The sequence below is a fragment of the Solea senegalensis genome, linkage group LG4 (genome assembly GCF_019176455.1).
Source record: "Solea senegalensis isolate Sse05_10M linkage group LG4, IFAPA_SoseM_1, whole genome shotgun sequence".
Taxonomy (NCBI): Eukaryota; Metazoa; Chordata; class Actinopteri; order Pleuronectiformes; family Soleidae; genus Solea; species Solea senegalensis.
Window position 1 is genome coordinate 16,472,159 of NC_058024.1, and position 24,747 is coordinate 16,496,905.

Here is a 24,747-nt window from a genome sequence, read left to right on the forward strand (position 1 = left end):
AAAACGGTAGGGGGCACCAAATCCCAATCTCGCCTAGGGCAGCAAAATGTATAGGGCCAGCCCTGTGAGTGAGGTCCATGAAGTCAAAAGGTCAGTGTTCCAGCCATGCAGAGAGTCTGCCTTTTTATAAGTTTGAAAATGTAATGCATTTTCCTTAACTGGTAACTGAATGGATTAATAAACCATAGTTAATGGTTAATCATTAACAATAAATAAGAGACACATTTGAAAAGCAGTGATCACACGGCCTGGATATCTCACTATAAGAGGAGAAGGTGAAAGTGAAGGGGAGCCTCTGGTAATTTAGTGCTTTGGTTGATACGTCAGATCTTAATCATGCAGCATCAGGTCCAGGGAAATCCCTCACTAATGACAGGAAACGCACATTGTTGGTTAATTAATACATTTTTAATCTGTTGAATTCTTAACAGCACTCAATGGACTAACAATCATTGACATCAGCAAATAACAACCATCTAGCTGAAGCCCTCTCTACGCTCCACCCATGAATGACCTTCGAAAACACTCAGGGAGGTAGTCGCAGTTGCTGCCTTCATGTGTGGGGGAAATCAGTATTTAAAGTAGCAAATTAATAATTTGCTCTTGCTATTTACTCAATGCACTAGATATATATGATAAGCAAACAATTTACACTTATTAGTCCAACACGATTCGGTTACAAGCTATGAATCAAAAATAAAAATAACACCCCGTCCCCCCAAAATATAAACATTGCCCTCCTGTTTTGACACATGATTTGAATTTGTTGAAGTCTATGTTAAACTCTATACACAAATTCATATCTCATATCTGCCTCCACGTCTGCTCAGGAGCAACTAGCATCCAATATTTTTCACTCAAGTCAGCACAGCTTGTACCCAATTAGCACACAATTACAGGCAGCAACGCTAACAGTCAAAACTGTCGACACCACCAATCTGCTCCTTTTTAATAAATAAATTTAAAAAAAAAGCGCTGGGTTTGTTCACTTAATTTTGCAACTATGGATCTTGGTTTATGCACGGACAGCGGACAAAGACACCAGAGAGGAGAAGGAGTCCAAGGAGATCAGTAGATTACACTATTTTTCTTAAGAAAAGACCCTTAAATCCAAGTTTAAGCCAAACGTGTTTTGTTATTGCTCGCACTTTCATGTTACTGAATGATTAACTTATACTGTATGTACAGTAAGTGATGCAATTTCCCGATATTGTGACACCACTGCCTTTGCTGCTTTTTATACAAGGCACACTGTATGTATAGTACTGGTACTACTACTATTACTGAGGGCGTGTTGGCATTTTCCAAGTGATCTTGTGTCCTGTGACATTCAACAGATACACAGACTCTCTGTCTCATGTTTTATTAGACTACATCACACGTGACCTTACTATTATGCTCGATGTATGATGGGAGGTTCATGTAACTAATGTCGTTGCGCTGCTCTGCAAAATAAGACCCACTCTCATGTGTTCTCAGTGCTAAGTGTATTATGGACGTTAGCACTTTCGGCACGGCTTGGATATCTCACTATAAGAGGAGAAGGTGAAAGTGATAGGGAGACTGAAAAACGTAAACGCCAGCATAGTGCTGCTCTTTTGCTCTGCTCTCCTACGTCTCCCCAAGCCCGTAGGGCTCTTCAACATCATAGGAACAGACAATGATGAACCCAAGAAGCTTATTTATAGCTTGCCACTGGCCAACAGTAGCCCTCTGTTTCTGCTCTGTTGACATCCGCCTTGGCTAGTAGTGTGTGCTCATGACAGAGAGGGAGAACAGAGGAGGTAACAAATGGAGAGACAGACTCAATGGATTTAATCCAGAGGAAGAGACGAGGACGAAGAGGCAAAGCTAAATCAAAGACGGGGATAGGTCTGAGCTAAAGACCATCCATCACACAGAGAAGTGTTTTTTTGCTTATGGGAATCTCATGGAGGAATGCAGCACAATCTCTTCTTGCATTTAAACTGACCTGAAGCCAGGAATTGTGATGCTTCTGTTGGCAGTGTTGGCCAAGTTTTCAGGTGAGGAAGAAAAGCTGGAAGAGGTGACATGACTTCACAATATGACATTTGTTTAGTTTGCTTAGCAACTATCTGTCAGTTTGGTTTATGTATTTAGCGTTATGATCACCGGTGTTAAGTGTTTAATCCTCTGTGGCTCAGGGCCAGGCCTTAGTCTGTGCTATTTCAGCAAAGATAACCTAATTTAGCCTAATTTTGCAGTTGTGTCTCTAATCAGTATAATTAGCCAGATTAATCAAGCTCAGCAATGGTTAAAACAAGTGATTCTATAATGTGGTCAGCAGTGGCCCAAATTAAATTAAATCAAGTTAAAGTCCCTTTTTCTCCACAGGGAAAGAATGTCAGTCATTAAACTAGATCGGCAATTCCGTGCCGAAATTTCGAGGGTGCCTGCAGTTCTTGCGGCATGTGGAAGTTATATGGCCGGAGATTTGGATCCAATCCACCTTGGAAGTACTTGGACATATTTTTTAAGTTTTAAAGGAGAGAGAAGTTATATGGCAGTTTTTTGCGATTTTTGTGGCCATGGTTACTTGAAACGCTTAGAAATAGTCATCGCACACAAGTCCCGGTCGAGCCGCACGTTTTGATATAACATGTGTGGGGGTTTTCTCAAAACTGTGGGAGGAGTTAGACGTCAAAGTTTTGGGTGGAAGAATACAGAGAGACTGACAAGCCCCTCCCAAAGTCCCCTCTGCTCCTTACACACGCGTACGCACACACACGCAAACACACGCACACACACGCTTGTCTCTATCTCTCCAAAACCAGCAGAGAAAGCAGAGAAAACAGCATGTTTTAAAGTTGTCATATTTCAAGAACGGTTGATGATAGAGATAAAATTTTTGGTTTGTGAGCGTCAGGAGGCTTTCGGCAACTCCCACATTTAAATTTGTGACAAACGGACATGAATTGACAGAGAAATCACAGTATTAAAATCACTCTCGTCTTGATTTTTCCAGAACTCAAAAGCAGACATTTTAACATTGAGGTGGGTGGAGAGTGTGACCATGACTCTCTGCGCTTTGAGGTGATTTTAAGAAAAACTACAAGTCATATGAACATGAAAACACACACAGGGTTACACGACACCCATGGCAACGTTTTGATGTAAAAATTATCAGTGTAGGTTGGAAATTGTGGGCAGGAGAGGAGTTTGTTTAGAGATTTTTGGTGATTATTTTGCTGGATCTCGCTAGAGTGGGCCACTCTAGCGATCCGCCCACACACTTCACAGACAACTCACACAATCATTATAAAATCAGAAAGCGTCGAAAAAAAGTACAAAACGTAAACTGCGATTGTTTAAAAACCGTAATATGTATCAAAACTTTGACTTAGGTCAGAAAAGTCCCAAGTCTTGTGACTCGTTAAAAGTTCCAACCGCGTTTCTACGTTAAAGTATGACGACACTGTGATGCTCCAAAGCGGGCTTGTTTTTTTTCCAAATTTTGGCCGTTTCAATGCATTTTAATAGGGAAATTTTCGGCACTTTTTCGCTATTTTTGTCGCCATGGTTACGCGAAAGTCTTAGAAAAATCATAGCACACCATTCCCGGTCAAGGCGCACGTTTTGATATAACATGTGTTGGGGTTTTCTCAAAGCTGCGGGAGGAGTAGCGCGGCGAAAAACGGAAGGATGAGGAATATCCAGCAGAATAAACGCCAGTGGAATATCAATAGATGCTTGCAACGCAATGCAATCTAGTGAGAACTCTAGGGAGTTCTGACTAGAATGCCTTGCGGCTGCAGGCACCTAATTAATATTCTTTTAGCAATTACGGGCATATTTTGTCTAGATCTCTCAGCATACTTGTAGAGGAAATTAAAAGGAAGTTGTTCTGACACAAGAAGTGTTTGTAACAGTTATTACATGTACTTCATATTGTTTATAGACAGTAGCATATATTCACCCATTTAACAAATATGATCAGCTAAAGTCCTGTTGAAATGGGATATTTGTGGTCATTTCAAAGCATCTGCTGGATGAGAGAGCCTTGCTTTGCAACTCAAGAAAGGAGTTAGACCTTCCTGCTGACTAGCAATAATGAGAGGTGAGGAGATGCAGTTTCATAAATCAGTCAGCAGAGGTCACAGAGGGCCAATATTTCACTTGAGTAAAGTCGAGACACACCCTGATTTCTCTCCCTTGCTGTCCACCGGTATCTATGACTCACTGAGCTGCACTGAGGTTTATTAACTAAAGCAGAACATGCAGGCATTGAAGTGTGAAGTGCACATTTAATAAGCTGTGAGGGTTGAAGGGCATTGGCAAGACTTCTTTGCACTCACATCTTCTGTGCTTGTGAACCACTGATTCTTAATCTTTGCACCTTTTTAATGAAGCAAATTATGGTCAGCTGAGAGCTTTTACGTTAAGAGGAGGCAGTTTGCTCAAATGAGCAAGAAGGGGACATAACCTAAGCCATCATCACGCCACTTGTTGCTTTGTATCTTCACATCAGTATTTGTTGTTCCTCTGCTTTTGGTGTCCTTGGTCTGCAGGCTTCGTGTGTTATCAAATGACTGTCTGTCATTTTGCAATATTAGTCCTCACATCACAATTAGGGATATGCACAGTTACTAATCTCAAGGTTTATATGACATGCTGTCACCACATTATTTTCCTGTGCTGACACCTCTGAGATGGCTTCTTTTGGTCCAGATTTCCCACTGTGGACTGCGTCCTGTTGGCCACCAATGATAAATGTGACAATCCAGATCAGTCCAGTTCACTGGATCATGCTGTGACTCAGGACATTTTAACCATGCTTCTACCGAGTGGAACGGTTAGATTTGGAAAATATGGTACATATTTTTCTTTGTATTTCCATTAGGAATATAACCAAAATAACCGGCCCCGGCAGTTCCATTCTTTGGTACCCTTCCCCTGGGGTACTCGAGTAAAATGGTATGGTCGGGGTGGCTCCACCCAAGACAGTCAGCTGATTGGGCAACAGAAAAACATCACTCACTTGCGATCTGTGTAAATATCTTATGGAAGTCAAAGCAAACGCTTGCAGTCTCATACAAAGTTTGACATCTTGTTGAAACAAACAGCCACAAACTGAGCAGGAAAAAAGAGCTGCTGGACGTCTTCCATTGTTGTTGCCTGTTGTGTTGCGTTCGTTCAAGTACCATCAAGTAAAGGTACTGTTCTCAGTCGAGATGCAAGCCTGACTCAGGGCCAAACTGTACCTTACTCTACCAAACTGAACTGTGGAAACATAGCATTTGAGTGCAAGGCCAAAAAGATGCATGATCAACCTGCTTAGCTGGACTGTGACAGACAGAAGACTGTGATGTAGCTTATAAGTATTTCACCAGGTTTATGGCTCATTTATAGCTCGGCACTTATGTTCAGAGAGACTTGGACTGGAATGGACCATTTACAAGTCAGACAGAGCATTTGCTACCTAAGTGGTCTGATCCAGCACTAACTGCAGCAGAGGACCTGAAGAGTATTGTTATGCAAGCTGGAAGGGAGCAGTCCCACTTCTTGTTGTTACAGGCATCGGACAGAGGCACAGATGCTTTGTTCTAGTGTAGTGTTTGAGCTGAAGGCTGTTGTTTGTTGTCCCATCTCGATTTTTGCATATTGGACAGTAGAAGAGAGCAGAGCAGCTGCTTGCCTGAGTCGGAGCATATGGGATGGACTGATGGACATCTGCAGAAAACTGCTCATCTCTCGGCTTGATTCTCATCACTAAATGGTCTGAGTTTCTTCTCTTGCACTTTTTACAACCTTACAAAGTTATTTTCGCCTTTTTCCTGGTGTGTTTGACCTCCTTCTGAAATATTGTGTTTTTATTGTGTATTTATCTTCTCATTCTAAAGCTGCACTATGTAAGTGTACTTAAACAATTTCATTGCTCCTAACTTTATATCTTAGGTAAACAACTACTACAGGGGTACTACACTGTAGTATTTTTTGAGCATGTGAGCGTAAGGCATGCAGAAAACACAGTGGCATCCAGTGCACCAAGATGTTTTTATCATGTGAAGGACTGCAGGCTGAGAGAAAAATCCTGAAGGGAACAGAGGGACGCAGTCAGGCTGAAGAACTAATTTCTGCAAAGTATTTTTGGTCCCCTGCTAGACTTTTATTGTCCTCCCTAGGACATAAAGTGATTAAATACAGAATTTTAATGATAATTTTTTTATGACCACACAATGCAGCATCATAGCTGTCTATTTTTGAAATGTAGTGTGCGTGCCGATGTCGTCTCGGGTCAATAAGGTCCGTGTTAGGTGTTGAGGAGCAAGGGCAACCTTATGACAAGTGGGATACTGGTATAGATGGACTATAGCAGATCATAGGAATCTGATGGAATGCTACTGTAAGACATGAGCCATAAGGAGCGCCATGGAGAAGGCTAGAGGCTAAAATCAAGGTGGCAAGAGTGTGGTAAAGAAAGAGCTGCCTTGGAAATACAATAGCCCGCCTAAAGAGACAAACAAGAGAGGTAGAGGCCAGGAGAATAGAGGATAATATCCACCAACCCATCCAATGTCTACTCTCGATGGCAGAGAAGTAAAGACAACAACGGACCCACCCAGGGCTGAGACTGAGCAATACTGGAAGAGCATATTGGAAAAAAAGGCATCATATAACACTAATGCCCAGTGGCTGGCGGAGCTGAAAGCAGACCACAGCATCATCCCAGAACAAGACCCATTAAAGATCACAATGGCAGACGTCCAAGATAGTGTCCAGAATGAAGAGCTGAACATCACCAGGCCCTGACATGATTCACACCTACTGGTGGAAGAAGCTAACCTCTCTCTATGAAGGCCTGGCAGCACAGATGAACCTACTGCTGCTGCTGCCATGTTTTTGGGCTGTGGAAGGAACCTAGAGAAAACCATGCTCCATACACTTTCACAGCCACTGTTCTTTACAACCAATTATTTGTTGCTTGCTTAATTTTTTATCAATATGAATGTGGTCAACTATTCCACATTAAATCCAAACTGCATGTATAAAAGTAATTATGATGACTGAGGAGCATTTTTGTTCCTCGTGAATGCCACGTGTGAGTCCTCAGTCCAACTCTCTCTCTCTCTCTCGTTGTGTCTGTCTCCGTCTCTGCTTTGGAAAGTCGAGTCTAAGTGGCAGACTTGGCTCACCCACAGTGACATGTGCGTCAGCTTTGGAAAACCAGAAACATATTTTATTATATTTGATGCTGTTAAATCATATTAAGCTTTCAGAATAAAGCTTTGTCAGCGATTAGATAAAGAGGAGACGAGTAAAGGTAAAATCTTCCCTGAGAACTGCTTTTTTCTGTAATTGCTGCCACATATGGATACGCGTGTTGGTGGTGAACTTTAACTCAGTGGTTTGTTTCTGGTCCAGATTTTCATTTCTTCTATGCATACATGAAGGATAATTGTTGAATGGCATGTTGCAGTAAATGCATCGCTCTTGACTGAGTTGAACCAGATATTTATCAAAGAATATAAACTAGTAGGAGAGACGATGGCTGCATTTGAATCCTTAAAATAAAGATCACAAGGAAATGGGAACTAATGCAAACTTCATCACAAATAATTAAATCTTACCATTTCATTTTGTTGTGTTTTGATGTGAAATTTCTATCTGTGAGAACCAGTGAGGAAAATCTACAAGTTTTGTTTTTTATAGTTTATCCCTACTTTACTAAATTAGATTAAACTATTTTGTGAAAACACACTGTGCTCATTAAAGGCCCAGGAGACAAGAAAAGGATGAATCAATGTTAATTGAAATTTTTTTTTTTTTTCATTTATTTGCTGGTGTGACTAGAATCATAAAAATGCATAACTGACAAATGTTTGTATGTGTGCGTGCTTTCTTTAGCTTGTGATTTTTATAAAATAAGCTGATCTTTTATGAAGTGAAGCTGTATTGAACACATCATACACAGCTGCAGTGTCAGTATAAATACAGGTAAAAGTGTGGTTTTGGATATAAACATGGTTCCATGTGGGTGACACTGAAGAGGACACATCATTGGGGAGGTCGTCCCAAGTGACTGCACCTTTTTAAAGAAATGCTGATCCAACATGACCTCACATGAGTTGATGTGGTTGTTTCTAAGACAACCCTGACAGATGGAATGGGTCAACATTTCAGGCGGTCAGTTAGGATTCTGCAGTGTTAAACTGAGCTCTGTGGTGCCACTGTGTGCCATATGGAGGCACAGGTTTCTACTCCAACCATTTAGGCTGTTAATTAGTGCCTCACCTTCTGGCTAAAGATGTATGTATATTATTATCAGCTGTGATATGAATGGAAAAAAAATAGATATTCAGCAGATTCCACTTGCGCTAATGACCCAGTGCCATTTAAAGACTGACAGTCCACCACAACTGCCCACAGTTTGACTCATCGCAGTGCAGCGCTGCTGTGGTCTTTGCCTTCCTCTCCCTACACAAGCTTCAGTTCACTTCAGAGAACTGTGGCAGTTGCATTTGCATGAACTGCAGTGGCAGGTTGTTTTTAGTGTGTATATGGATTTTACAATACAACACCCTGGTCTGCTTGTATTTGAAATATTGTCAGGATTTGTAAAATCCAGTTATGTTGCTGTGCTTTGGCCTGATTAAAGTTCTCAAGGACAATATAAATGTCAACGCAAAGTTTATTTAGTTTATTATGTTCTGCTGAAGAGAGCGTAATATCACAAAATATACCTCGAGTCTGTAGCTTCTTGTGTGGTTGTAAAACTTGGTCTTTAGGCTACACCAGGTTCAATGCAGTTTACGTTGTCTCTGGTTTTCAGATGTATATTAGACCTCAGACATGTGTTGGAAGGAAACCACAGCGAATAAGAAAAATGGTGAATCCACAGTGAATGAAAACATGAAATTGCTGTTCTGGGTTTTCCAAGTATTTTGCACACAATCAGGACCACATGTTTGCACATATGCAATCCAGCATATACTGTAGAATGTCTGGAGAAGATTGATCTCATCAAGCAAATTGTTCTCCATTCAATGAGAATTGAAATAAGTTATTTCTAATTTAGATTGTTTTAAACCTGTATGGACTTGGGTGCCTAAAGCTGTTCTGTTCTTAGAGCATTACTGACCATGGTTAATTACTTATAAGTGACTACGAAGAAATAAATACAGCAGAGTGCGGTTATTTTATCAGACCGTCTGATGGATTGAGCTCCACCATGACGCTGATGGAAAAACAATGCAAAAAAGAGAGTTGTTTGATTCTGAGCTGGGAAACACATCTTTGTAACATCTGAAAAAACCTCTGAAACTTCAAAGCCCTTAAAAACTGCTCTCAGTGTTTGTTTCTAAACACGAGAGAGTCACTATAAACCAGACCATTGATGTGCACACATGCACATCAATGCGTGCATGTGTGAGTATCGTTGATACCATGTCAAGGTGACTGTCTCTAAGCCGAGACACGGGAGGACAGTGAAAATCTGGGACTTTGTGCTATAAATAGAAATGAGATCAGGCCTCTTGTAAAACAAGTACAAGAGTCTTAAAAAAAAGTGAATCATGGAGATGATAATGCACTCATTCTGCGCTATAACCATTTGCAAGTCAAAGTTGACTTTTATTATTTTGTTCTGACAGGAAATGTTTTGGCATTTACAGAGTAGTGTGATCCTGTGAATGATGATGATGATGATGATGATGATGATGATTTCTAGCTTTCGACAGCTTTGTTTGTTTCTTCCAAAGTGGTTTCATTGCATTTAGGAGGTCGACTCATCCGCCGTCTTGTGAGTGCTTTATCAGACAATTTGGCTCTGCAGAGTGGAGATTCGACCAGACTAAATTGATCCTGTCTGTTTATGCTGTTGGTCTGTAAGAGTATACTCAGGGCCTTTTGGCTCACCAGGTCTGGAGGAGGACTGTGGCACTTTAAGCTCTTTGTACTTTCATGTTAGCATGTTTAAATGAGAGGCTCCAAGTCATAGAAACATGAGTCATGGGTATAGAAAACAAAGGTTGGGTGACTTAAAAGCATCATGCAGGTGTCAGTTTTATTACACTAAAATGATTCATGCTTTTTAAGTTGGTTTGCATTGCACCAATCTGTTCTTCTCATGTCTTTACTGGGTTGAAGATGATTAAAGTTGGGTATTTATTAATTCAGGTAAGGTTACACAAAACAAACATATGATGATTGTGCTGTATGTACTCGATTTGTGTTTGATTTTATATCATATTTTGTTTCTGATAACAATTAATTGCGAACTTTAATAAAAACTTGCATTTGTACAATGTACATTTAACCAAACCATCAAACCAAATTCTGGACGCTTAATGTTATATGTCCTGGCCAAAGAAAAGTCACACACACTCTACTGGCCTTTAGCTTTGATTATGGCACTCATTCATGGCATTGTTTCGATAAGCTTCTGCAATGTCACAAGATCATTTTCCGTCCAGTGTTGCATTCATTTTTCACAGAGGTCTTGTATTGATGATGGGAGAATCGGACCACTGTGCAAAGCCTTCTCCAGCACATCCCAAAGATTCTCAATGGGCTTAAGGTCTGGACTCTGTGGTGGCCAATCCATGTGTGAAAATGATGTCTCATGCTCCCTGAACCACTCTTTCACAATTTTGAGCCTGATGAAACCCTGGCATCGTCCTCTTGGAAAAAATCCATTGATGTAATAATCAGGTAGTCAGCTGACCTCATTCTTTGGGCTCACAATGTTGCTGAACCTAGATCTGACCAATTGCCAAGACTGCCAACAATAAATGGCTTTACAATACAGCCTAATACATTATATATCTATTATATATTATATACTATATTTATGTAATCTAATCTGAAGAGTTTCACTATAATATCTCATTCCATGTTAGTATACAGTACATATAAGATTATGGTCATCTTGTGCTGATGTGCTTATTATTTGTGTATGGTGGGATGAAAGGATGGAGGTGATGGTGGGGTTTGTAAATCGGTTTAATCCCCCACCGTCACTGACTTTGTGCCCAGGACAGCCGGTGTTGGCATGGCCTGAAAGAAGCCATTCTCCTGCTGCATGTGCCAAGTGGTGTCAGTCTGTCACTGGCTTTAACAGCACGTCTTGTACTGGAGGTTTTTGCTGAAGGACCTCCAATATGTGAGGCCAAAGCTGTGGGAACATACGCTGTGTTTTAAAGGCTGCTGAGGTTTTTTATTGATCTGTTATCAGTGCTGCTTAAATTCCAATCTTAAACAGAGGATTACATTTTTTTTCCTCTTATCCTTCTTCAACCCATAAAATGTTCTTTTTCACTACCTTAGATCTCCTGCTTCACCGCCTCACCTAAGAGTGCAACTAAAGGTCACTTAAACTACATTTGACAGGAACATTTTCACTGACTTTCCTGATCTCAGGGTTTTAGTAACTTGAACTGGTGACTAGTCTGGTTCTCAGGCTTTTAAGCTACTTTGATGTTGATGATGCATGATGGTATAATGCTCCTTCCCTCAAACTATCTTCTCCTCTTTCTTCTTTCCTCCTCAGTCATGCTCACTTTCAGTCAGTAGGTTGTGTTCTTAGAAATCTACTTTGTGTGAGGCAGACACCCTGGGGTGCACAGCTGTTTTACACTACTGGGATTATATTAAATCTTGCCATTAATCATACTGTATAAAACATGGATATGCAGTATTTATAGTAATAATATGAATCAACTTTTTTTGCAGTATTGTAAATGTGATTTTCATCTCCTCTCACCCCTCCCTTTCCCAAGTGCATAATTGAACCATGGTGGCCTTCACATACCAGAAACACTTTTTAATATCTCCACTTTCCAACTCTCACTGCAAATATTTTCTCGTATGTTTTGTTTATTTATTCCTCCGTTTTTATAAATACTGTATGTATATGCACATATGTGAATATGTGCGTTTATATTTGGAGCATTAGAAATGTGAAATTCAAACATCATATTTGATTTTTCTTTCTTTTCCAGGAATTGGTCCAGCGACCCTCGCCTACCATTAACAGCCTGAGTTAGAGTGAACATCAAAGTCATATCCCAGATGCCAACTCTAGTCTTCATTTACCGCAAACGTTGATGCCTCTCTTCAAGATGAATCCGAAACCGCAAACCAGAGGCCTACCCACTCCCACACTGCACTTTCAGCATGTTTCCCAAAGACCTGCTTCCTTTTCTTCCTCCTCTGCATCCTCAGGCCCTGCAGAGCTACTGAGGGCTACAACTTTAAAGAACCACCTGCTACAGCAGAAGATTAGCAGAAGCCCTCGTAGAAGCCCTGCATCGACAGAGCGACCTGATGGAACGTTCTCGGCATACAGCAGCCCTCGAATACCAAAGAGAGAAATCCCGTGCTCTAAAGACACACTTGACCTCCACACTAGTACACTGACCCAGAAGGCGATACAAGACCTACAGTTAAGACGCAACGCCAACAAGAACTTGACTTTTGGGAAGTATCGTCTGAGCAGTGTGGACGATGCAAATGAGAACGGTGACTTTTACCGGCTTTCGGCTGATGTCCTGCAAGGCCAGGGACGAGGACCTCGCCTCCTCACTGAAGGGGCAAATGGGAATGAGATATCAGGAGTGGCTCCATGTGGTTTGGGGTACATCCACAAGGACACATCCAACCTGGATGTTGGAACCACTGAACGAGAGGTGTCAAGTGACAAATCAAAGTCTTCTCATCAGAACTTCAACATGCCACGCAGAAGAAGTGAGCCGGGGAAAGTCCACATGGCCACTGTTGCTCCCTTCAGGTTCAGGTGAGGGCAGTGCTTCGTCGAGTTGTTTTTTTTTAAAATGATACAGCCTCAGGTCTTCTTTTGTGACCTATAGTGTTTCATTTAATACCTCACAATTCACTCTGGCTTTGTCCTTTTCTCTACGTTTTTGTCTGTTTTTTTTCAGTAGGTTTCAGGTCCATGAGGACATAGACAGCTTTCCGGATGATCTGAGCGACTGCTCCTCTGACTCCATGGAGATCTGCTGTGGTGATCTCGGTGAGTCTTTGTCAGTCTCCTACTGCTGACTGCTTCTTCTTGGATCACCAAAGACGGGATATTCTAGACCAAACTAGGACTGTACTATATTGTGGCTTATATGCCGTAATGTGTTCAGGTGGATATCCTGTTGAAAAGACTGTCTAATGCTGAGAAAAGAAAGGCAAACATATTCTTAAGATATTATAGACTTAAGTAGGATTTAAAGAGATATGTTTTCCTTGTGTTCCTTCTGGCAGTCATGTTTTGTCCGTGCTGACAATCTGGCAATGATGTATACAACTGTACTTTAAAAAGCCTTTATCCCTTTGTGTCCAGGCTCGGACATGTAATGTATCTTCTTTTTTTTTATCTTTCTTTTCCCTATTTCTTGTCATCTTTCTAAAACGGAAAGAAGTGCTCACAACTGAGACACCCCAGGCAGAAAGATTGAAAACCACTGCTGTAAACCAGTCAATGAGCAATAATTCTAAAATGGGGTGAAAGGTGAATGTGATCATCTTTGAAATGAATAAGGAGTTTGTTCATAAAGTTAAATCAAGCTTGAAAAGCACTCAGTTGATTCTTTTTTTTTTTTCCCCCTTTCTTCCGTTTTTCAAGGCTTTTTGTCTTCAAGTCATTTTTAAAATCTCAGAGAAACCCCAGTTCAAAGAGTTCAACCACTTGGTGATACAAAGCACTGTTATTACCCCAGTGCAGTTGTGTTATATTGCATCCAGTAACACCCAGACTTGTAACGTGGCTCAGTGCCGGACTCATCAGGGTGGCAGTTGTTCTCACCACAGCGGCTGCCAGCTCACAACCACTGCTTCATACTGTTATGTACCACCTGTTATTTGCATCAGGATTTCCTGAAATAATTCACTTCTTTCTTCATGTGCATGTGGGAAAACACATTTTCTTGGCACAGAGGAGTACTCTCAAATCACACAGCACATTTACCAGCACAGTTAACCCTGTGCTGTCTCCGTCACTGTTTTAATGTCTCTATTGTGTTATTGCGATTATTTACACATAATTACTAATCATCAATAATAAGTTTGTGTGGCTTTGCAATGGTAACACAAATGTGATGTGTGAGATGGGGCATAAGCAGTGCTTTTAGCGATTTCTTGTTGAAGTTTGAAGGCTCTCAAGTTACCCGTTGGACTGTTATGTGATAATCAGATTAAGTAGATTAAAGGGCAAATTATTTAGAGATCGAACTGAAATAAAGATATGAAGATATGAAGATGGACTGCTGCTATTATACAAGTCACAGTGTGGTTTGACCAGAAAGGGAACAATTAAGCTACACTAAACCTTTGTGATGCTTTCTTGATGCGAGTCAAAGATGTGAAATTAGTTTCATTCACTTGAGTCTCTTGAGTTTGAGCTGCTCGGAAAAATTCACATTGCAGAATATTGCAAAGACCAGTTAGTGTTAAATCTTCCAAAGTCTCAAACGGAGGCTAGTTGCTGCATAAACCTCAAGTGAGCAAGCAAGACCAGGAGAAAAGGAAGAGAGCTTGGCAGAATGTCAGTGAGAAGGTTTGTCTAAATATGTGCGGGTCACTTGATTCAACCTGTTGGTCACACTTTGCTATGAATTTAGTTAGCTCTAGTGGTAGCCTTAGGTGATTAGTTGCTGGTTGTGTTTCTTGTATGAGTAAAAAGAAATCACTTGGCGTTGTGTGTAAATGCACCGTTAAAAATCATTCTTTCTGTTTAAACCAATCCATTCACTGCAGTTATAGAATGGCCTCATTTAAACGCACTGGGCTTTTATAAAACCCTCTAACTGGCTTCTTAATTATCTTAATGAGTCTAAGGGAGGAGAGCCTGCAGCCCGCCTCCTCAGGGACCAGAGACCAGAGACTGAGTGGTCTGCAGCTGAGGGTGGACAGATGTAGGACTGAGACATGGAGTGTTTTGATGGGAGGATCGTCTTTCACCTCCTGTCTGGGAGTTCCCCTGGTTCCTGCTGCATGGACCTTGGGGGCGCTTAAATTCTGTGTTTGACTGTAGTGCACAGATATGTATCTTGTGAAACTGTCATTCTGCTTCAACAACAAGTGAGCTGGAAAATTATAGTCTGTTTCAGTGGCCAGTTCATTTCATTCTGCAGAAACCCAGTTATAGTTCTAACTAAGATCTTTGGTTGAAATCTTAATTTAAAATACAATGACAGTTACTCTTGTCAGTTAGTATTGATTCAAAAGAGCACATTGATGATTTAAGGAAGCATTTAAACTCAGAGAAGATGGTTTTACCTTTGCTGCAGCTTTATTAAATCAAGAACAGACTCTTTCTTCGCACATTAGGGGAACTTGGAGACACTTGTGTGCTCACTCTTCATCCTTCAAGCTGCTCACATTCCAGACCACACAATGATTCAATTAGATTTTGATTTAGAGGCTTTGTGTTGCATAAATTAGAACATAAAAGCACATCTTCTCATTTTGTCTACATGTGGCTTTATGCACATTTACACTGTTGCTCTCCTTGTTTTTCTTCTTGGAGCACAAGTGGAGGTCTCCCTGATGTCCCAACAGGCATTACATCATAGCAGCTGAGCAGCCCCGAAATGATTTCATGTGCCGTCCAGGAAAGAAAATCCATAACAGACAGCTGTGTAGCTTTCCTACTATACATCTATAGTGCTTGCCCAAATCCAACTTAACCCTCACTAAACCCTAAAACCAAGTCTTTCCCCTCAAGCAGGCCTGGAGAAGTTAGTAAGGACTGGCCAAGACATCTTCATGTTGGTTTTAAACTAGAAATTGTCTACTCAAGCATAAGGAGACAGACGTGAATACACACACACACACACACACACACACACACACACACAAGCACATATGATTACTCAGATGACCTTGTTGAAGAGCAAGAATCAGACCCAGATGTGAAACATGCAGCTCCACCCTCGTCTCTCCTGAGAACTGGTGGTGATTTAAATTTTCAAAAAGAGAAAAAAAAATCAGTATTTAGATAAAAATGGGGACTCTCGGTTACGTCAGTATATTACACTGTGCTTTATTCATTGAAATGGGGTGCAAGTTGAAGCCAACCCTTTATTTTTTTTATGGATTTGGTGGATGTCTGTATTATCATTCACAATGTACCTCTCTCAGTAGTGGGGGACCGGCAGCCTAATGTCATGAATCCGACTGTCTTTGCTGCTTCCACTGCTTCTCATTACTGCAGTAATGCCGACTAGCTGGTGAAAGACACAAATTGGCCACTTTGTCCAGAGGCAAATTTGTAAACAGGAAGTTTGGGCACTATATAGTGTGTTGAATAAAGGCTGCGTGTGTAGATATCGTTGTCTATTTACCATGTTCACCTTCTTAGCCTGAGGTTTTAGGTTTTAGGACTTTCTAAAAGTGCACCTCACTCTTGCAGGACTGATTTTTGCCGGTTCTTCATGGGTCATGGAATCAAAAAAGGTTTTACCATTGTCAAGAGGACATTAACATCATTACTGAAGAGAATGTTACTCTAACAAATAGGTGGTTTGATTTTTTTTAATTAGAAAAAGAAAGAAAATGTTAATTTACTGGTTCATAAAATCACAACCTTCCTGATTCCATAAGCCTTTTCCATTTGCCTTTTAAACCAATGTAGTAAAGGCAGTTGAGTGTGATGCTGTGGCCATTGTGGAGTTAGAGTGCTACCCTTAGGAGTTTGAGGCTACCAGGTCACTCATATAGTGGATTTGCACCATTTAGCATGCTCCTCATAGTCACTTGGAATGCTGAGGGAAGTAGAGCAACTTTCACATGATTAAAAACAAAGACAAAACAGTGTAGGTGTATTTATCAAAAGAATTTTAATTTTCATGGATACTTGAAAACATGCTGGCTGAATCACAGCATTTAACGGTGGAGGTGAATGTCTCTTTGGCAGCTAGCTGTGTTTGTGCAGTGCAGCGAGGTCTGGTGCAGATCCTATGCAGGTGATGAGATGGGTGGTTTCCATGGAGCAGCACTGCAGAGTCTCCTCAGTCCTCCAGAGAGACGACTCCTGTGGAAAAACCTAAAACGATGATTACACTCATATCGGCAAAAAGACCCTGTAAATACTTGGCTCTCCATTTAACACAGTTACGTTTGTGACTCTGTATGTATATGTGTTTGAAACTGGCTTGAGGATATTTCCAAAGTGTGGTTTTGGGTGTGTTTCTTGCTCACACTGGTGCATATTTTCACTCTGTCAGTCTGCTGGAGTGAAGTCACCTATTTGGCCCTACACGTATCCAATCCTATGCCAGTTTTTTTCTTATTTTCATGTGGTAGAACATAGATTTATTTATTTATTTAATCAGTTTTCATCACCATCACATTCATTACATAAACAATGAAGTCATCTTTGCTGATAGTACATGAAAATAACACGGTTTTCCATTTATGGATGGACAACACTGCTAATGTTTTACCATATGGTTTATCCAGCTGTAAATCTGGAATTGATATCATAAGAAAGCTCAGACTGGATCAAGAGATAATCTGGACGCTGCAGTCGTTGGAGTGCCAGTGACAATAGTACATGCTGTGGTCTATAATTACATACATCATTTAGTGTCCATTCACACTATTAGCACTTTTGACTAACATCACAAATGATGCATCATGTTGAGCGTATTGAACAGGGAGTACTGGAGGTGTGGAAGGGGGAGGGGAAGAACAAAGGAAACGGAGTGTATGGTGAGAAAACATGGTGCCTTATGGGAGAATGGTGCCTGGTTTTAAAAGCTACAGATGATATTTTCCCGATCGCCCTCTTGCATTTCACATTCTGCCGAGGCGTAGGGAAGCATCTCTAGAAAGAGGGGGAAAAATGAGGGGAAGGAGGAGGAGGCAGGGTGGAAGGGGAGTCTCAGGCGAGGGAGAGGCAGCAGAAAGCATGGGGAGGAGGGAGCATTGCTGTGACTGCCGCCGCTGTCATTCTGCTGATGCGCGGTTCAGTGGCAGGAGGGTGTGCTGAAGGGAGGAGTGCGGAAAAAACTGAGGAAAGGAGGACAGGAGGAAGGAGAGAAAGGGAGCGCCTGGCAGCTCTGCAACAGCTGCAGCTGCAGCAGCCTGACAGAAGGAAAGAGAGGAAGGAGACAGAGAGAAGAAAGAGGATTGCCTTAAAGGAAGAATATATGTGTTTTTCTTGCACAAAGAGAAGGGGTCTGAATAAGGAAGCCTGATTTATCCTCGCTGATGCTTTTCTATATGGTCTCATGCAGGGGGCATACTTGGGAATAGTGTGAAAGGCAGAGGAGATTGGAAAATGGAGAGGACGGAAAATACAAAGGCATACGGGCAAGCAGATGGCAAAGGAGTTGGAATGGCTGCTAAAAGGACAAAGTCTGGACTGCCACAGAGCACACAGCGGAGTGAACTGAAGGTTTACCGGGTGGGTAGCTCTGAAGGCAGGATACCAGTGCCATCCAGCCTTCGAAAGCAGAGATCGATGACAAACCTGGCTGTTCTGACTGATGCTGAGAAAAAGTTGCATCTTTATGAGCCTAAGTGGTGCGATGACATGGCCAAACCTGGAGCCGGACAGACCAAGATGGGCAAGCCAAAGACAGCAGGAGGTGGCCTCAATGCCGGAGGGGGTTCCCCTCTCTCTCGAAATCTATCCAAATCTGAGCATTCCCTGTTCCAGGGCAAACCGAAGCCCTTTAGCCCTCTGGCTGCTCCTTCTGCCCCGAGCAAGCAGAGTCGCATACCCCGTGCTCCTTACGCTGAGGTGAAGCCTCTGAGTAAAGCACCTGAGGATGGGAAGTCAGATGATGAGATCCTCTCCAGCAAAGCAAAGGCCAACGCTAAGAAACAAGGAGCTGGGGCTGGAGCGGAGTCCAGTTCCAAAGGCCAGATGGAGGAAGGGGGAGACAAGACCTTTCTAAAGGTGGACCCAGAGCTGGTGGTGACAGTGCTGGGTGACCTAGAACAGCTGCTGTTCAGTCAGATCTTAGGTAAGTGCAGCAAAGCAGTCTTGAAGCCTGTTCCGGTGCTTTTTGCCGCCATGTGCTACAAACCAAACATCCTGCTTGTACAATCTCAGTGCTTTATTACAGCCATGATATAACATCTGCTTGCTGCAGCAGACACACAGTTTCCTGAAACATATTTAATGCATTTGACCAAATATGTAGGGACAAATACAGGAAAATGTTGTCATTGTGCTTGCAAAGCCTGCTTTTCCACATATTATTTAACTGAATGCTGGCTCAGCTTGGCATTTTGACACAATACTCAATGGTTAGCTGAAAACCAAAGCTATAATAATGCTCTATTGTTCTTATTCCTACAGGATGTCACTTAGGTGTCTGATGCTCGGCGGCATTGATTATGATGAATGTGTTTGCTTCCTTCTTTCATAACACTGCCATCTGATTGCATGAATAAAAATCCCTTAAGGTTTGGGGGCTATTAAGACCAGACTAATCTTTTCTAAAGCCGCTGTTCACTGCAACATGTGCTGATGCATTCAGGCTCCATCTACTGCTCGATGCATGATTGAGACATGGGGAACCGAGTTTGCCATTTTGAATTCATTTCAGGCATACACATACATATTTAGCTTCCACTCAGCTCCATCTACAGTAAGTGCAGCTCTGATGTACGTGTGTGCTACAGTGGAGGAAATGGCAGGAAATATCCTTTTTATAGACACAGTTTAGAATGGGTTGTCAATAGGAAAGTCTATGAGTGATCAAAATTGTACGATTGTACGGAATTCTTATTACTATGTTCCCATTTTTCTTTGTATACCAAGGTGTAATTACAATTCTAAATGTTATTATAGGTTGGGTATGCATCCATCTATGATCAATATTTTGTCTTGCCCAAATAATGAATTAAGCTTTTAAACCAATTATTTTCTTACTATAAATTCTAAACTTTGACTCAAGTTTCATAAAGGAAATAATGTTTTAGAGTACAATATAAAGGCTGCTAATTAAGAAAAAAATGCTAATTGCATTTAAAATTCCACTCTTAACAATCATAGTTCACGTCTGTCATACACCGACAAGCAGCATTTGATTTGCCCTTCAATAACTTTCGTCGTTTCATTGCTTCAGTATCATCATGAGTACATGCTCCCTGTTGCATCTTAATGAGCACATCTGCAGTGATTTCATCTGCTATCCATGCCTCATTAGCCTATATAGTTGTCTGTCAACTCATACCAGTCATACATGAAGCCAATCTGTACAAAATAGAGGATAGCAGAAGGTCATGTATGACTGAATGTGACACAATCCAATTTTGATTTTTTTTTTTTACTTCTGCACCACACCCACGTCTCCTTTTTGAGCCTAATTGCATAAAATGTGCAGGAGAATGCCATGGGCTGATTCATCTTCTCTTCCATTGGGTATCCAAATCAACTAGCAGTCATTATTTCTCAAAACAGGGAGTTTATCATCCTAATGAATTATTTATCACCATTTAAGATGCTAATCCCATGTGGGCCTTTGACACTCATGAGTCAAGTGTTTTGTGCCCATGAAAGAAAAAGCAGCCATCGAAATGGGAGTGGTAAATGAGAGACAATCATGGTATTGATTATGGACTTGTATTAATCAGTGGACTTTTAAGTATGGTAATGTTGGTGATGGTGTAACAGTAATTTATTTGTTAAACACTTCTTGTGATATTGTGCTTACTCTACATGTAAAGAGAATGCTTTCTACTTGAACATATCTTTTTATTTACAGGCTAGTCGAGTGTATTTAAGGTCTGATTACAGCTCAATGATATACTTCTACAGTACATATAATTATGACCTCAGTAAAATAATGCTTTTATTTCTGTATATAGAGAGTCTATTTGTTCACTAATATGACATTAAGGGTGTTACACATATTTGCTACATACCACAGGCTCATGTATTAAACTTGCCCTGTACGTATGTCATAGGAGCATTGCCTAGCATTGGCTCTTCATCTTGTGATGAACAAGACCAGTCAAAAAAAAATCTTCAAAAATTCAAATCAAACAGGGCTTCTCTTTAACTCAAGTCTTCTTCCTCTTCAGACAAAGTAGTTGGTTTTGAACAGACACAAATCATTTGCTTGTTCTGTGCTTTGTTTATGATAAATGCACTATGACAGATACAGTATATTCCAATTTGAGAGGTGCACAGATAGCAGAACTCGTGGAAAAGCTCCTCCCTAGACAATAAGGACGTGAGCAAGCCCTATTTCACCTAATTGTATGTGATCTGTCATGCAAGACATCCACAACCATAGCAATGGTCCCTCCAGCAAAATATATAGAGGATCATAGTGGAAATAATGGGCAAAGTAATTGTCAGCTGTGGAGACATGCAGAGGTCACAGAATGTTGACTGTAAAGTTTACAATTTATGAAGAGCAAACTTTTATGTCATTCTATTTGCTCACGTTATTATGCACTAAAATGTGCTCATCGTACCAGAAGCTGCAGACACCGCTAAGCAAGTTTTATGTTGAAGTTACAGCAACGTATGGCATCGCTCTACAAGCCAGCAAAGGGTACAAATTAGAGTACAAACATTTTTCTACACATTTTAAAACCGCAATAATCAAACCTCTTTTAGTCTAAATAGGTTTGGATCATTGATCTTTCTTGATCTGTAACAATCTCGTCAGTGCTTTTCAATCTGGATTTCGACCACACCACAGCACTGATGCAGGGGGCTGTGACATGTACCGTAAAGTAGAATTTTGTAGCTTTACCTGTGGCATGAACTTGTAACCAGTGCCAATGCAGGCGATGCAAACCTGCTCAGGCATCGCCAGGGGTTCCATTCACCTTGTTGTAATTTGATGTGCCATCAAAAAAAATAATCTTGGAGACATTATTTGATGGTTAAAATCCTACACTGATACAGTGATGTAGCAGAAAGTTTAATTTTGTTATCACTGGATCTCAGCGCTTCATTTGACATGGTTTGTAGATTGGATAGGTGGGTGGTTTAAAATCTTACTTGAAAGAGCTGGAAGTCTTTGTTACATTTGGTAACTGTGAATTTGAGTAAACCAAGATCACATGTGGAGTTCCTCAAGGCTCCATTCTTGGGCCACTCTTTTTGAAGATCTACATGTTCCCTTTTACTTACACCATCTCTTGCCGTACCCATGCTGATGACACACAATGCTACATTACCGTGTCACCACATGACTACAGCCCCTTCCATTCACCAAGTAAGTATATCCAACAAATAAATGGGCGGATGAGCCATAATTTCCTCCAGCTCAATGCTGATGAGGCAGAAGTCATTTATTTTGGCCCCAAAAATGTAAGGTTAATGATCAGTGCTCAACTTGACTCAATGACGTCTAAAACTACAGACCAAACCAGAAATAGTGGTGTCGTTATGGGCCATCTTAAAACATGGGAATAATTAAGGGATTTAAATCAAAACAAGACACAGAAATACTTGTTCATGTCTTAACTGTCAGTAGGTTAGATTGTTGTAATGCTGTCTTTGCAGGTCCCAGTAAAAATCAATCAAGCAGCTGCAGCTCATCATTCAAATTCATTTGTTAATGATCATTGTTGATAAGAGTCTTGGCCATGTACGATAACAGGTGGGATGACCTCCACCACTCACTGTATCATCTGTCATTGTAAGGGATTCTGAAGAGCTAATGGTTCTTTATAGCTTCAAGGAAAACATCCTGTTCTATTTTGTTTGCGCTTTTAGAGCAACATCTTTTCTTTTAAATCTATAATACTAATTGAGAACTCTGACTCAGAGAAATGAGCTTCACAATAAACTATTGATGAAACATTTACAGGGCGTGATGTTTATTTCGGGGAAAATATGTTTTGATTTTCTTTGTTTAACATCAGTAATCATTCAGCATGTTTCTAGGGGGTTTATTTCTCAGGGTCTATAACAATATTAATAATTAACTTAGCGTTACAAGTCTTTGAAGGTTCTCATTGATCTGGGGACTAGTAAGTCAGAACATGAAAATGTAGCTTTACTTACTGGGGGTGCGGTGGGTTGGTAATAAAGCGGGTTGCCTTTTAAATGGAAGGATGTTGGTTTGATCCCTACTGCCGCCTGTCTGCATGATACGTCCCTGCATGGGCAAGACATTGAACCCCAAGTTTCTCCTGATGGCTGTGCCCTTAGCGTGTGAATGAGTATGATACATGTGCTGTATGAATGTGTTTGTGAATGAGTGGCAAGACTGTCGTGTAAAGCACCACTGGGTGGTCATCAAGACAAAACAAGTTATATAAATACAGTCCATTTACTTTGCTCTACCTTTGCTCTTTGTTTATACAGAGCACATCCTGTTGTGTTGTGTCATTCATGGGACTTTCCTGTTTCAGGCCTGCTTCATTCTGTGCAGGGTTTCCCTCTGTGTGTTGCAGGCATCACTGCAATGCAGGGTGTTATCGGACTGTCATTTACTGCACCTGAACACAGTGAATACTGATTACAATCTTGGTTTATTGGTTTATTCCAAAAAGACAATGGTGACTGTGTAAGGCATACATTATTAACATTTAATTGAATACAATATGTTATGTTGTCCATCTGGAAACTTAGCAAAGCTGATTTCACTAACTGGAATTCATCTTGAAAAGAATATTATTAAGAATCCATTGAGTGTGCCAGATCTGGTCACATGTATAGAGATTGTGTCCCAACACAGATACAGATTTGTCATTTGCATAGCTTTGTAAGGAAGGTTCGTTATGAAAGACACATACTATAGGAGCAGGAACACATGCGTGCGTGTGTGTGTGTGTCTGTCTGCATGACCTCTCGTAAAACACACATACTGTAGTAAAAGAGCAGTTCTGAATGTTTCATATGTGTTTTGTGGATGGCTGATCCACAGACCCTGACTCTCAAAGGAAACGGACCGTACAGAATGTCCTTGACCTCCGCCAGAATTTGGAGGATACCATGTCAAGTCTACGCGGTTCCCAGCTCAGTCATAGGTAAGTGCGCTTAACATGCATGTTAGAATGTTGTATTGTTTCAGATGTGAATTAGGACTGATGTGATGTGATAAAACCAAGCCGTGTGCATCTGTCAGGCAACGTCGTGAGACGTGACAGAGCAGTGGTATGTGGCGCTTTCGGGATGAGAACGGGTCGGATGAAACCATAAGCCAAATTCTGTGTGTGATTTAACCTGAAAGGAAATGCACTCTAATGTGGATTAGCTTGTTAAATTGGTGAAAACCACAGTCATGTGTAAACAGCCACTTGAAAAGTTGCCACCTGGTAAACATCTGGCTTCCATCCCTCTTAAATAGCCCGTCTCTTTTTCTTGGTCATGACCGCATTCATGGGCATTTCTCTGTTTGGCTTTCAAAGGCAAAAGGCCTAGGCACTAATTAGTTGCACACCACAACACAGTCAAACACCCGTGGAGAAAAGGACTTTATTCAAACCTGAAACTTTGAAAGAAAAGTCCTCTTTATATTTATAGTTACATTAATGAGCATTTCTGTGTCTCGGTGCAACATCAACTCGTGGTGCTGCTGCAGTTCAATTTACAACTCATTTTCTAATCTAAGCTGCTCTCAACTTAAATATCACATCCCAATAACTATTGATAAATAACAAAAAGTTGGCATCTGTAGCAGTAATATAGCAGTGTAATAAAACCAAATAATAACTTTATTCAAACTGTATGAAATGATTGGTTGTGTAGAAACATACTTATGGGTAGTAAGTAAAAATCCACTGAATCAAATTGTGGAAGAATTAGCATAATGTAATATCTCTTACAAAGCCAGTTCTCTTTTTCATCTTGTA

At 40.9% G+C, this 24,747-nt stretch overlaps 1 protein-coding gene across 2 annotated transcripts in view; it reads left to right on the top strand.

The window, feature by feature from the left end:
- The window catches only part of nav1b (neuron navigator 1b), a 76,301-nt gene that overhangs the window by 16,857 nt on the left and 34,697 nt on the right, over positions 1–24,747 (top strand). For both annotated transcript variants that reach the window (XM_044024866.1, XM_044024867.1), the window contains exons 2-5: positions 11,961–12,754; positions 12,900–12,991; positions 18,207–18,941; positions 23,820–23,922. In XM_044024866.1, the coding sequence (XP_043880801.1) occupies positions 12,066–12,754; positions 12,900–12,991; positions 18,207–18,941; positions 23,820–23,922 (1,619 nt within the window). In that variant the 5' untranslated portion in view covers positions 11,961–12,065. The remainder of the gene's footprint in view (positions 1–11,960; positions 12,755–12,899; positions 12,992–18,206; positions 18,942–23,819; positions 23,923–24,747) is intronic.